The sequence below is a fragment of the Coenobita brevimanus genome, chromosome 2 (assembly GCF_032717465.1).
Source record: "Coenobita brevimanus isolate Jiangsu-jjx chromosome 2, ASM3271746v2, whole genome shotgun sequence".
Taxonomy (NCBI): Eukaryota; Metazoa; Arthropoda; class Malacostraca; order Decapoda; family Coenobitidae; genus Coenobita; species Coenobita brevimanus.
In genome coordinates, this window is record NC_136955.1 from 22,785,761 (window position 1) to 22,800,534 (window position 14,774).

The window sequence follows — 14,774 nt, forward strand, 5'->3', positions numbered from 1 at the left end:
GTCGTCCTTTCTGTTGTTCAGAGCGGGATTGTCAACTCTTTGTCCCCATGGCTTCATTTGCGCGTCCTTCTTGTTGTATCAAGCTCTGCTGGCCCCTATATAATGAGCTCAGTCTCTGCATTATTGCCACTTAGATCTACTCCTCATTTTGTTCACATCTCTGTCCTCCCCTGTACAGTTATTGTTGTGAGTGCTCAGGAAGTCTCCAACCATCTAGCAGCTGTGTAATTTGAGTATAACTGTTGTTGCATTTTTTCTTGTGCTGTGTAGCATAGGGTTAATTCTTAGGCCTAGTGAGTTTTTTTTTTTTTGTGATTTATGTAAAGGTTCTTTTTGTCAGTCATTTTTGATAATAGTTTGTATCTGTAATAATTTATCTTGCATTAATTGAGCATTACCTAGTGTATTTTCATTTTATCAGGGCTGACATAGATAAATTTACGCATGCTAATTTCATGTTAATAGAGGCTATTGCAGTTAACCTTATATTTAACCTGTTTTTTGCCATTACATTATCCTTATGAGTCTTGAATGTTTTGTTGTTAGTTTGAGCATTAAACTTTAACTTGTAATTTTACCTAACTCTTTTGTTTTGAACCTGGAACTTTACGGGACAGTAGTGATTTTTAGTATTCTCACTTAGTGTATTATCTTTCGCTGTTCCGTAACAATATATATATATATATATATATATATATATATATATATATATATATATATATATATATATATATATATATATATATATATATATATATATATATATATACTGCTTATCTTTTTTCTTTTTCTTCTTCTTCTTCCTCCTTCTCCCCCTCTTCCTCCTCCTTTTCTTATTCTTCTTTGCAAATCATTAGTGGAGCTGTGGTGGAAGGTTATGAGAGACAGGCAGCTGAGGGTAAGTCATTATTTCGCTTGCATTTCGTTTATTTTCTGACGTCTTTTGGCAACGTGTTTACAAGTTGTTGTCAATAATTGATTCTCATATTTAAATCAGGAGACAGATTTACTTATTCGTTATTATGATGATAATGACGATTATTATTATTATTATTATTATTATTATTATTATTATCATTATTATTATTATCCTTTTGTGTTTTTATTATTATACTATTATAATTAGGGACAAGAGGTATATAATGCAGGAATAAATGGTAGAATGATTATGCATTATTAATACCAGAAATTGGTTATCGTCATAATGGAGAGAGAGAGAGAGAGAGAGAGAGAGAGAGAGGGAGGGAGAGAGAGACCTTTTGCCTTTCATTTACTTCAAACATATATTTTACGTCCTTAATATATTTCCCATGGTGAACTATTACTCCATTTACTCATATTTCTAATCCACAATGATGCTTTCTGGAATTTACCTTCTTGTGTAATGAAGAATAATGGGAAAGGATAAACAAATGCAGACTACCATTTGGGTTATTTTTTACTCCAAATTATCTACAAGAGATTTCTTCACAAGTATAATATAGTCTCCCTCTTCCAAACATGAAAAAGAAAAAAACGAATATGGGGCATTAATAATTTGTTTCTTTCGTACTCATCTTTTTTTTTTCTTTTCTTTTATGGTGGATGATCAGTGTCAATTGGCGTTTTTCCTTTCGCAGAGTTCAGCGATTTTTTTTTTTTTTTTTTCTGTGTCAGACGGTCCATCTCGGTCATCAGTTACCCTCTCATGTCCATAAGTTCAGGAACATTATTTTTTTCGTATCGGAAGTTTTATTTACCATTCATTGCATTCTCTATCGTGTCAGGCCTTTCAAAAGCAGTCGATTGTCTTCCTTTCATTATCAATTAGCTCTTCTTTTTTTTTCACATCAGATCTGTGGACTGGATTCAAGTTTTTACTCCTTGTGTGAGGTGTTTTAGAAGTGACACCATTTTTCAATTTCGTGTCGGATGGTTCAGTACCAGTGAATCTTAGGTGTCGTACAATTCATTGTCAATCACCAATTTCCTTTTTCTGTCGGGTGGCTTAGTATCGATCAGCACTTATCTTTTTCGTCTCTGGAATTTCAGTGCCAAACAACATTGTCCATTTCGTGTCGGGTGATTCAGTAGAAAGTCAAAATTTTCTCCTGGTGTCGAGCGTTTTAGTACCAATCAACATATTTCTTCGTGTCAGATGTGTCCATATCAGTTACAATTTCCGTTTCGTGTCGTGAGATGCAATCACCATTTCTCCTTTGGTGTCAGATGGAGCTAAGTTAGTCATGCGCCCTCTTGTGTCAGATAGTTCAGAGTAGGTCACCGTTTCTCCTCTTTTTTCAGACGGTTCAGAGTCAGTCACCATTTCTTCTCTCGTGTCGGATGGTGAAAATTAGACAAAATTTCCTCGTGTCAGATGGGTCAGTCAGTCACCACTTCTCTCTTGTCAGATGATCCATAATCAGTCATCATTTCCCCTCTCGTGTCAGATGCTTTATAGTCAGTCACCATTTCTCCTACCAAAGCACCATTTGTCCTCTCGCGTCAAATGGTTCAGAATCAACCATTTCTCCTTTTGTGCCACATGGTCCAGAGTTAATCATTTCCCTTTTCGTGTCAGATAGTAAAGAGTTAGTCACAAATTCTCTTATAGTGTCAGATGGTTCAGTCACTCATCAGTTTTCCCTTCGTGTCAGATAATTCAGTCTCCATTTCTCCTACTGAGTCATGTGGTGCATAGTCATTCATTTCTCCTCTTACGTCAGATAATTCAGTCACCAGTCTTCCTTTCGCTTCGGGTTTAAAGCTTCGAAACATACTAGTCTCGAACCCGTGTATGTCACCTGTAGGATTCCTGGAACTCCTGAATGACACTGGAATCTGGGATGAGGGAGTTCCGATCTTCCTGAGAACTCGTCTTTTCACTCACTGCGTCTGTATCCTTGGCTCAACGGTCGGCTTTTCAATTCACTTGGAGAAATTACAATGTGAAGAAGAGGGGATTTTGGTTTGCCAAGAGCATTTGATTATGGAGAAGCAAGATATCAATAGATGCCTGGGAAATCGATGCTTTTAAAGAAAACTTAGAGTGGCAGATAAATATGTGTAACAAATTTGTTTTTGTATTTCGTTTGGAGGAATTATAACGCTGGCAAGATGAAATGTTGGTTTCTTAGAGCATTTTGTTATTATTATTATTATTGTGGGATTTGGTTATTCGGTTTGGCTATTCATTTCATCTGGGAAAACTAATACAGGGGAGACTGAATTTTGCCTTTCATGGAGTCTTTTATTACAGTAAATACAGGGCACTTGTATTCTGCACAAACGGATTTGCATTTATCAAACACTGATAGATAACTGTAATGTAGGGAAATGGAGTAATGATTCCTTAGACCAACTGATAAAAAGAGATAAATAATGACTAAGAGATCACAGTTAAAATTAATGTATTAGAAAAACTCACACATCGTCATAACAATACCGTCTATTTCTGAGTTCACTTAGAGAAGCACTAATATGACCATAGAACACTGATTTTCTCTGAGCATCTGATGCAGAAAAAATGGTAAAATAGAAACCCGGAAATCATAGCTACCAGTAAAAAATAAAAGCTCACAATACCTAACGAGAGTGTGTAATGCATACCATTTCAAGCTTTTTAAAATTCTCGTCCAGCAAAGAGAGACTGGTCATTTCCTTAGAGCAGTTATTTATGGAGGATATGTGTTGTGTTGTATCTTACACTACCCCCTTTCCAACACAGCAACGTTTTATTCACATTTATTTTTTTCTGTCTATAAAATTTTACATAGCTCAGTAGAGATTTATCTGAGTTGACTAAAATCACATGAGCACAAGAAGGATAATACACGCCATTGGACTGAAAGGGTTAACAAATTTGGTTCTACAGTCCAGTCGGAGATATTATTTTCCCTTGAAGAAGGAACTGTGGTTTCATGGGGGCATAACATCAAGATGGTCAAAGTCTATCTATCTATTTATCTATAGCCCGACGCCCTAATCCTGCAAAGGGTGGCCGCAGACAAAACGCCTCCAAGTCGCTCTGTCACCCACCATTTGACTACCCTCCCCCCAACTCACACACCCCCTCCCTCATATACCACTCAACTCCATCCCTCCACCTCATCCTCGGTCTACCCCTCCCTCTCCCTCCCTCCACCTCACCTACATACACCCTCTTAGTCAGTCTTTCATTCTCCATTCTCTTCACATGTCCAAAGTAATTGTGATAATACTGTGCCATTTTCTAACCACAGACACGAGTCTTAATTCAGTGAGCTTTCTATGATGACTTCTGATAACTAAATTTCTCAGTAGTATCAGTATTTTTACAGTAATTGACAGCAAACACATATCCTGAACTGAATGAACTTTTTCGTTGACTTCATACAATTTATTCGAGATTAAATGATGTTAATGGTCAGTGGCTTTTTCTACATACGTTCCTACTTATATTTCCTTCACCAAGAACAGCAGTCAGTTCGAGGAGAAACTATGTATTTTTCCAACCAGGCAACAGATTCTTCAAACCTTTCCATTTATCAGTGAACCGTCTGGCATACTAGCAAAGCAATCCAGGTTATATTTCATTTGTCGAGCATTTTTCACATTACTTTCATATTTTTCTTCTATAAAACGTTGTCATAACTAAAGCTCATGAGTATCTGTTCTGTATGGACCAGAGTTACAGTTTAAGAAATAACTTTCTTGCTAGTTTTCTTTAAGATATATCTGCAGCAACTGAACCATGATGACTATATTATCTGAACACTAGATCTCTTGAAAAGGCTGGACTTTTCCTCGATGTGTTCACTAAGATCCGTGAAAAATAGTTCTTGTTCATACACCTTCCTTTGTTTCTGATGATTTGCACATAGACTTAAGGTTAAATTTTCATACACGTTCATTGAGTAGTGGCGTGTGAAAGCGAGTACAATATCATACACTAACTTTATAAACAATAGTACAACGATTCACATTAACCTTACGTACATCAAAACACAGCCCTAGTGAAGAGTTTGTGCACAGCCAGACGTAGAGTTACATGCTGGTATAAAGGGGGGTAGAACTGTAACTGTGCCATAGATGATACTAATACACCTTTCTCACCTCACACTGACATACTTCATACTGCCACACCTCACACTGCTATACTTCACACTGCCACACTACATTACCACACCACACTGCCACACTTTACACTGCTCTACCTCATACTGTCACTGCACACTGGCACACTTACACAACCACAGAATACACTGTCACACCTTAACTTACCACAGTACAAGCAACTACAGTGCACAGTACCACACCACAGCCTGCCACACCACACGCTGCCACAACACATATTGCCACACACTATCACACCACACACTATCGAACCACACACTGTAAGACCACGCACTATAACACCACACACTATCACACCACACACTATCACACCACACACTATCACACCACACGCAGCCACACCACACACCGCCACATCACGCACTACCACGCCATACACTGCTGCATTTCCCGTCCCCTACCTACGGCACAGATACTTTTCTAACACCCTGTATATGTAAAGGGAACATCACACTGTTTCCCTCAGGAGTTACTTAGCCAGTTGTTTAGTGGACCGCAGTGTATCTCTGGGTATGTGGAATCCAAAATTAGTTACTTTTCTGTAGTAACTGCTGTTCGTACTCTTTATGTTCGTAATTACAACAAACCCCCATGGAAGTATTGATCATCAGCAGTGGCGGTGGTACTCGGAGTTAACTCATTATTTGTAAGTGTTAAGTTTAGCTGAATAAAAACTTAGTGTTTGATTATAGTTCATAAACAGTAATCATTATTATAATCTTGATCTTCCCATCTAATTATTTATTTAGTAAAACTTACTTTCATTACCATCGCGTAACCATAAACCTAAAAAACAAACATGGATAAGTTGCACTGCAGTATGATGTGCCCTTCGTTTACTGTACACTCCCACACATACATAAAAATAAAAAGTGACACTAGAGGTATTTCTGATACTGCAGGTTAAGTAGTATGGGGTTATCACTCTCGGTTTAGGTCAATATACTTAAACTAGGACTGGGTGGTTAGGATAAGATATACAAGGTGTGTGTGTGTGTGTGTGTGTGTGTGTGTGTGTGTATGTGTGTGTGTGTGTGGGTAACTATCTGTGTGTGAGGGAGGACAGGGCAGTCCCCAGCAATAGGAGGGTCAGCAGGTAATGGCAGTGGACGCGGGTACTCTCTCCGCCCTGGACCGCTGCAGGGTGCTCGCCTGTAGGGTATAGAGAACTGTGTTAATGCTTCACTTGGGACCAAAAAACATACCGACTTCAGTTAAATGGTCTGGCAATAATTAGAATATAAGACATCATGTGAAAAGAGATGTTAGTGGAGAGTTTCTACCTTGTTTGTTAAGAAGAATCAAGTACAAGTTATGTAAAATTGTCAAACGCTAGTCAAAGCACAATAAGACGTCAGTTTACTACTCCGGTTGTAGTAAATGTGTCAGCAACAGTCTCACCTGAATATGAAATTTTATACACTGCCACAGAACTGCTTACCTTGCATTGGGAAAGTAACTCCTTCATACCATAATACCATCACCAGCATTTCGTATTCATTGTCACCACCTTACCGCCACCAACACACTGGAAATGTACCACGCTGACCAAACTACCACACCTTGATAGCACCAGGATATCACATGCATCACCTCCACACTACCACCACTATCACCACACTACCACGACCATATAATACATTTACTACCACGACACACTCACCAACACCATGCTATCATCACCATAACACCAGAATCACCACATCATACCACAACTACATCAAACATCATAACCACATTATAGCAATGATAATATCTTCTTCATCTCCACACCGCCATAATCACAAACCACGACATCACACAACCATTCCCACGTCAACACCACTCTCACCACAGAACCAGTTAGTTTGCTCGTTAATGACCACACTAACAGCGTCACAACTACTCACCTCCAACATCACACCACCAGAACAGTCACAGTTACTACCTTACAAGACTCCACCGCACTACCACTATTGCTTTATTTGCACCATTACTATACACACACACACACACACACACACACACACACACACACACACACACACACACACAATACCTTCACGACCGTCGGCACAGCACCTTAATTCTACATCACAACATTACAGAACAGAAGGACTTTCATGGATGGTCGTGAAGAGAGTGGATGTATGCTCGTGTGCTCTCTTCTCTAGATTTATAGGGTTGCCTCACTGACATTAGTTTTTTTTTTTTTTTTCACATTTCTGGTGGCGACTAGGTTAGCTAGTTCCTCATATTCCTACCCTTCCTCATAGGTAGGTACAGTAGGTGTCTGTACCATTATACTGAATTTGCCTTTATTTACTCGCCCAAGGAGGGTCGCCCCCAGTGATCGCTCTGCGGCGTGAATTAACACGGTCTGGCCTCCCTGGAGTGGTGTGAGAGGGCAACCTCAGACTTGGGTATTCTGCCCAGGGTTATTTGTCCTTTGCTTGTTTTTTATCCTCCTTCCCACTTCCCCGTTAGGGGGAAGTGGCTTCTATGCCGGACGACCTTTCCACCTCCCCACCCCCCTGGTCCTGACCGACCCCCGACTGTCTCTGACTGACGTCACGACTGACCGCCTCCGGACTAGAACTGCACTCAACATCCTTGTAGATAATGCAACATATGTAATCCTACACGCAACTGGTTCTACCTCATTGGCTGGTCTCAATCCTTCACTCACTAAGAAAGTAATTGACGGTTGTGCTGGTGAAGTTGAATAGGTTAAAAAACTTACTTCTGGAGACCTCCTTGTCAAAACACTAAACCCAAGCCAAGTTAATGAGATGCTTAAGCTAAGTAAGTTTCATTACTACGATGTCAAGCCAAGGATCCCTTACTTCATGAATTCCTGCAAGGGAGTTATCACTTGCAGGGACCTCATGGTAGTGGATGAGGACGGTATTGTGCGGGAACTTACTGGTCAAGATGTTATTGATGCACTTTTTATCACAAGATTTATGGAAGGCATCAGAAAGAAGACCGCGACTATTGTTTTAACTTTTGGCAGGACTTCACTTCCCTCAAATGTCAAAGTGGGATATGAAATTTTAAATATCAGACCCTACATCCCCAATCCCCTTAGATGCTCTAAATGCCAGATTTATGGGCATGCAGAAAAGGTTTGTCGGGCTTCTCAATCAGTGTGTGGTAGGTATGCAGTTCAGGGTCATGATGCTGAACACTGCACGTCAGAGTTTGTGAGTTGCTTTCTTTGTAAGGGTGCTCACTCTACTTCTTCGAGGGATTGCTCAAAGTGGAAGGAGGAGAAAGAGATCTGCACAGTGAAAGCCACAGAGGGCATATCCTATTACAATGCCAGGAAGACAGTAAGGGAATTGCATGCGACTCCCAGGCCTAATGTCTCCTATGCATCGGCGGTTATGTCCTGGCCTGTGATGTGCATAGTGGAGACTCAGGCTGACCCAGATCCCAGTGCTCCTGTCACTCACACTGCATCATCATCTGCTCCTACTATACATTCCGACTCTTCTTCTGATCCCCCTGCTCCATCTTCATACTCTTAGGCCGCTGCTACTTCTCTGGCAGAACGGCTTAAACAGAAGTCAGACAAGCCTGAAAAAACTAACTTGACAACCCTTACCAAGTCACCACCTCATGTCTTACCTGCTCCTGGTCCAGCGAGGGAGAGAAAGGGTAGCTCTTCCTCGGCGGGCTCTGGGAGCCTCATTATTGATGAGCAAATGGAGGTTTCCATCAGCAAGCACCGGGATAAGTCCCTCCGTAGTCGCTCGCCTGTCGGCTGGCGACATAAAAAGACTAAGCATACTGGCCCCCAACGTAAATCTTAAATCGTCGCATTCACTCTGTTACAGTAGAATTGTAAGACTCTTGGGAATAAACTACATAATATAGCAATATTGCTTTCTATACACAGGCCAGACGTTATTTATTTACAGGATACGCGCTTGGTGGATCATCCTGATCCTCCCCAGTTCAAACACTACCACCCGTAAAGGAGATATGAAGGTCACGGAGTTGCCATATACACACACAAATCACACCCACAAACAGAAGTGATTCCAATTTCTACTCTGGAAGCTGTCATGTGCAGAGTAAAATTTAATAAGACGTATCTGTCTATTTGCTCTCTCTACTGTCCTCCACATGGTCCCATTGATAGTGATGCTTTGAATTCACTATTCAAACATAAGCCTGGAAATAAGTTAGTGTAGGGCAATTTTAATGCCCATCACTATCAATGGGGTAGCTTGAGGATTGATGGTCGTGGGGAGCAAGTAGCTGACCTAATACTACAGTCCAACCTCTGTTTTCTGAACGATGGTAGAGTGACTCATGTAGATGATTGTACTGGTAGCTTTTCAGCCATTGACTTATCTCTGGCCTCCCCTGGTATACATCAAGATTTCTCATGGGACCCTTATGACAACTCCTTGAGAAGTGATCATTTACCCATCTGTCTTTCTTGTACACGCGACATTGTTTGGACCCTCCACCTCCAAAGCTTAACTATAAGAAAGCAGATTGGGGAGCCTTCTCAAGGATCGCCAATTTAGATACATCTGGGGAGACCAAAGACGTTAAAGTCTAAAATGTCACTAATTCCATAATACACGCGGCTGAGGCTGCTATTCCCAAGACTTCTACAGTTCATGCAAAGCATAGAGCACATTGGTGGATGCCAGATTGCCGACAAGCATTAAGGAAACACAGTAGGAGATACAGGATTTCCGATAGTCAGCCTACTGAGGAAAATTTTATTGCATATGAATAGGCACGGGCTGAGGCAAGGAGAATAATAAGACGGGCCAAACGTGACTCCTGGCGGACTTTTGTGTCAACGTTGAATTGAACTACTCCACTTAGTAAAGTCTGGTCCACTATTAAAATATTAAATAATAAAGGCCCGTATATCCCTGTTACCAGCCTGGAGGTTAATAACACCATCTATGATGATCCCATGGACATTGCTAACATCCTCTCCAGGAGTTTTTCTCATATAAGTAGCTCAGCCAATTATGATCCGCATTTCCAACATCATAAACGCATGGCTGAGCTACAGATGCTAGACTTTGCCACAGAAGACGTAGACTTTCTGTACAACCAAGAGTTTACGTTAGATGAACTGCTCACTGCCCTTAAATCCTGTAAAGACACCAGCCATGGACCAGACACCATCACATACAGTATGATCCAGCATCTTAATCAGGACAACCTGATTAAGATGTTAGCATTGTACAATGAGATCTGGGCGTCCTGTACATTCCCAAACTCGTGGCACTTTGCGCACGTCATACTGATACCCAAAGAGGCTGGTCGTCTTATGAATCCCACTTCATTTCTTCCTATTGTGTTGACTTCTTGTTTATGTAAGGTCATGGAACGTATGGTTAATAATAGGCTTGTTTTTGTTGTAGAGTCAAAGAAGTTGTTAAATGATCAACAACGTGGCTTCCGTAAATACAGACGTTCACTAGAACCTTTAATGAATTTGGAGCATTGTATTGCAGAGGCGTTTGCCAATAAAGAATTCAGGATAGGGGTGTTCTTGGACATCCATAAAGCCTATGACATGACATGGCGACACGGTATACTAATGAAGCTCTATGCTTATGGTTTAAGGGAAATTTGCCTATTTTTATTTAAAATTTCTTAAGGAACAGGACTATCTGTCAAATTACCCTGTAACGTAACAACAGATATATTTATCCAGGAGAACCGGGTGCCACAGGGAAGTGTGCTTAGTCCCACTTTATTTAGGATTATGATCAATGATATTCTGTCATCAGCTCCCATCCCGAGGAATCTGAAATACTTGCTCTACGGTGACGATTGTGCAATATGGCACTCTTCCCGTAATGCACAATTTTCGGCTGGGCGGATTGAAGCAGCCCTTGACTCTGTCCACCAATGGGCCTTGCAGTGGGGATTTACGTTTTCCGTCCCTACGTGTGCCACTGTAGTCTTCACCAATCATAATGTACCTAATTTGTACTTAACTTTGGACAATCAGGCGATACCTTTTCGAAATTCTGTACAGTTTTTGGGAATACATTTTGATAGTCGTTTGAACTTCAAAATTCATGTTAATTATTTGATTGCCCATTGTGGTAAACCGTTAAATGTCCTCAAGTACCTAGCAGGTACTACATGGGGTACCAACAGAAAATCTTTATTAATGGTGTATAAGTCCCATATTCGATCGAAGCTAGACTATGGAGCACAGGTGTACGGCTCGACATCCAATGGAACACTGAGGAGGTTGGATGTGTTACAGAATAAATGTTTGCGAATGTGTCTTGGAGACGTCCGGTGTACACGTGTAGCTCGAATGGAAGTGGATGAGTGTGTGCCTCCCCTCCATATTCGCCAAGACCATCTGGCCCAGTTCTATGGTGTGCGGACAATGAGAAAAAGTAATATTGGCAATGTGGCCTTTAACCCCCTGAGTCAACACCAACATCTTATGCGGGGGGTGCGTCGGCCACTTGCCGTTCGCCTCCACTTACTGAATCAGGAGATTGATGTGGACCTCAGTGACTGTGACAAGTTGGTGTTAAAAAATACAGCACCTTGGGAGCCACCCAGCTTTACTGCTGATGTATCATGGCTCCCAGCACCAAAGACCAAGGCGCCGGAGGCGGACGTCCACCACTTGTTTCGTAATATCATCGTTCGTCACTTGGGGTCCCACCAATTGTACACCAACGGCTCCAAGTCCAGTGAATGTGCGGGTGCTAGTGTGTGGTCGACTGAATGTGTCCTCAGGTATCGGTTGCCAACTCATTCATCTGTGTTTACCTCTGAACTTTTTGCTATTGACAAAGCCATAGACTATGCTCTGAATTCTCGGCGTGACTCATTTGCCATATTTTCAAATTCAAAATCAGCCCTTTAGGCAATTGCATCTTGCACTACGGACTCTAACGAGATCCAGGACCGCATTATTAATAAACTGCATTCGTGCAACAAGTCCTTCACGCTGATCTGGGTGCCTGGTCATTGTCATATTTACGGCAATGAGCAGATTGACTTACTTGCAATGTCGGCTGTAGAGCCCGAGGAGATTTGGGACGTTCCTCGTGATCTACGGTCGAGTCTCTGTCTCGTAAAGAAATCAATAAATCTTCTGTGGCAAAGTCAGTGGACCAGACTAAGTATTCCAACATAAAAGCCTTACCTGGGCGACTGGGACACTGCCAACCGTCCCAGTCGCCTGGAAGAAAAAGTGTTGGCTCGTTTACGGCTTAATGCCACCATACTAGCACACATGAAACCTTATACGGAAAGACAATTCCCATCCCACCGCACTGTGACATCGGCAGTGCGGTGTTATCTATCAGTCATATCATTCTGCGCTGTCGGCGATTTATTCGTGAACGTGTTTCACTTATAAATTAGTGTGGTGCAGCAGACGTCCCCTTCACCCATTCCATCATCCTGGCTGATGGGGACATTGTTATGACTGATAAATTGATGGCTTTCTTGAGAGAGACCGGAGTGATCAGAGTGATGTGACTTTCTTACTGTATGGATATGGTTTCATCGAATGTAAATATGTATATATTTTACCATTAATTAGGGTTGACAGTCGACATATTTGAAATACTTCCTCCTTCCCACTGATCTATTTCTAATATAGATGTCCCCTACATTAAACCCCGTTCCTCGCCTGACAGTCACCAGCTGATGAGTGCAAGTGTGCAATATAGATAGGTATTGGGCACTTGAAGTAGATGGTGGTCTGTTGGGCGAGGTACTTCACTTTTTGTACATATTATGTAAATACATTATCCCATCTTGATTAAGTTGTCCTAATTAGGGCCGACAGCTGACGTATATGTAAATGTTCCTGACTCGTCTGGTTCACTTTCATATATTGATGTCCCCTATATTAGGTTGTGCCTCGACTGACAGTCACCAGGTCATGAGTGGAGGTATGTAATGTAGAAAGGCATTACATATCTGCAGTAGATGGTGTTCTCTTGGTCGAGGTATTTTTACCATTAGTATAGGTCTAGTTATCTGATTCTTTAGGATTTAGTATACGTTAGCGATTTGTCTGTTAGGTGATCAGTTTTATGTGCTTTAGATTAGGCATTTCTTGTTTATAACGTAAGGTAAAAAATATATAAAAATTACAAAAATATATATAAATAAATAAAAATACAAAAAATAATAAAATAATATATATATATATATATATATATATATATATATATATATATATTGTTACATAGCCTATGATTTCATCATCCTTTGTGTAATTTTAACGCACAGTATGCTGCATGTTTGATCACGAGCGTGTTCTGCCTCAGTCCCCCCTTCTACCGTTATAGTAGAGTAAGTCGTCCTTTCTGTTGTTCAGAGCAGGATTGTCAGCTCTTTGTCCCCTATGGCTTCATTTGCACGTCCTTCTTACAAGTTGTATCAAGCTCTGCTGGCCGCTACAGTATATAATGAGCTCTGTCTTTGCATTATTGCCACTTAGATCTACTCCTCATTTTGTTCACATCTCTGTCCTCCCCTGTACAGTTATTATTATTGTGAGTGCTCAGGAAGTCTCCAACCATCTAGCAGCTGTGTGTAATTTGAGTATAACTTTTGTTGCATTTTGTTCTTGTACTGTGTAGCATAAGGTTAATTCTTAGGCCTAGTGAGGTTTTTGCAATTTATGTAAAGGTTCTTATTGTCAGCCATCATTAATAATAGTTTGTATCTGTAATAATTTATCTTGCATTAACTGAGCATTACCCAGTGTATTTTCATTTTATCAGGGCTGACTTAGATAAATTTACTCTTGCTAATTTCGTGTTAATAGAGGTTATTGCAGTTAACCATATATTTAACCTGTTTTTTGCCATTACATTATCCTTATGAGTCCTGAATGTTTTGTTGTTAGTTTGAGCATTAAACTTTAACTTGTAATTTTACCTAACTCTTTTCTTTTGAACCTGGAACTTTACGGGACAGTAGTGACTCTTAGTATTCTCACGTAAAGTGTACATTATCTTTCTCTGTTCCGTAACATAAATTTGGCGACCTCTTATCAGGATATTCAGGATATTATCATAAGGATATTGCTTGATATTTTGTGACTGTGATTTATTCATGATGTCTACTATTACTACACTTGATGAAGCCAAAGATTTTTTGTCAAATGTGCAAACAGTGTATGATGTAGAAAACAGAACAAAGAATGAACTTAAGCTTGTTGCTCAACAATTGGGAATTGCAGTTCACTCTCATTATTCTAAAGATCAAATTGTTGGCATGATTAATGAAAGCTTGTTTAATGTAACTCCTCCAAATGAGCAAATGCAGATTGAATTAGCTAAGTTACAGCTAGCCCTGCAGGAGGCTCATGTTAAAGAGGCTGAATTTCAAGCACGTGCTAAGGAGGCTGAGTCTCAGGCTAAGGAGGCGGAGTCTCAGGCTAAGGAGGCGGAGTCTCAGGCTCGTATTCAGGAGGCTGAATTTCAGGCAAATGCTCGTATTCAAGAGGCACAGGTACAGGCTCAGGCACAAATTGAACTTGCTAGGATTCAGGCAGACCATGAGTATCGCATGAAACAAGGTGGAACTGGATCATCTAGCTCTGATGATTTTGATGTGGCTAAAAATGTTAAACTTGTCCCTCCTTTTAATGAATCTGATTTAACAAAGTATTTTCAGTTGTTTGAGAGGGTAGCTACAGGTTTTAATTGGCCCAA

The 14,774-nt window shown here is 40.6% G+C and overlaps 2 protein-coding genes across 2 annotated transcripts in view; both read right to left on the reverse strand.

Annotated features, from left to right (window-relative positions):
* The window catches only part of LOC145391856 (zwei Ig domain protein zig-8-like), a 161,381-nt gene extending 155,516 nt beyond the window's left edge, over positions 1–5,865 (reverse strand). Inside the window, exon 1 of the mRNA XM_080266347.1 lies at positions 5,854–5,865. Coding sequence (XP_080122473.1) covers positions 5,854–5,865 — 12 coding nt within the window. The remainder of the gene's footprint in view (positions 1–5,853) is intronic.
* Positions 5,866–6,136: 271 nt separating this feature from the next.
* LOC145391864 (zwei Ig domain protein zig-8-like) overlaps positions 6,137–14,774 on the reverse strand; it is a 51,326-nt gene continuing 42,688 nt past the window's right edge. Inside the window, exon 8 of the mRNA XM_080266355.1 lies at positions 6,137–6,246. Coding sequence (XP_080122481.1) covers positions 6,137–6,246 — 110 coding nt within the window. The remainder of the gene's footprint in view (positions 6,247–14,774) is intronic.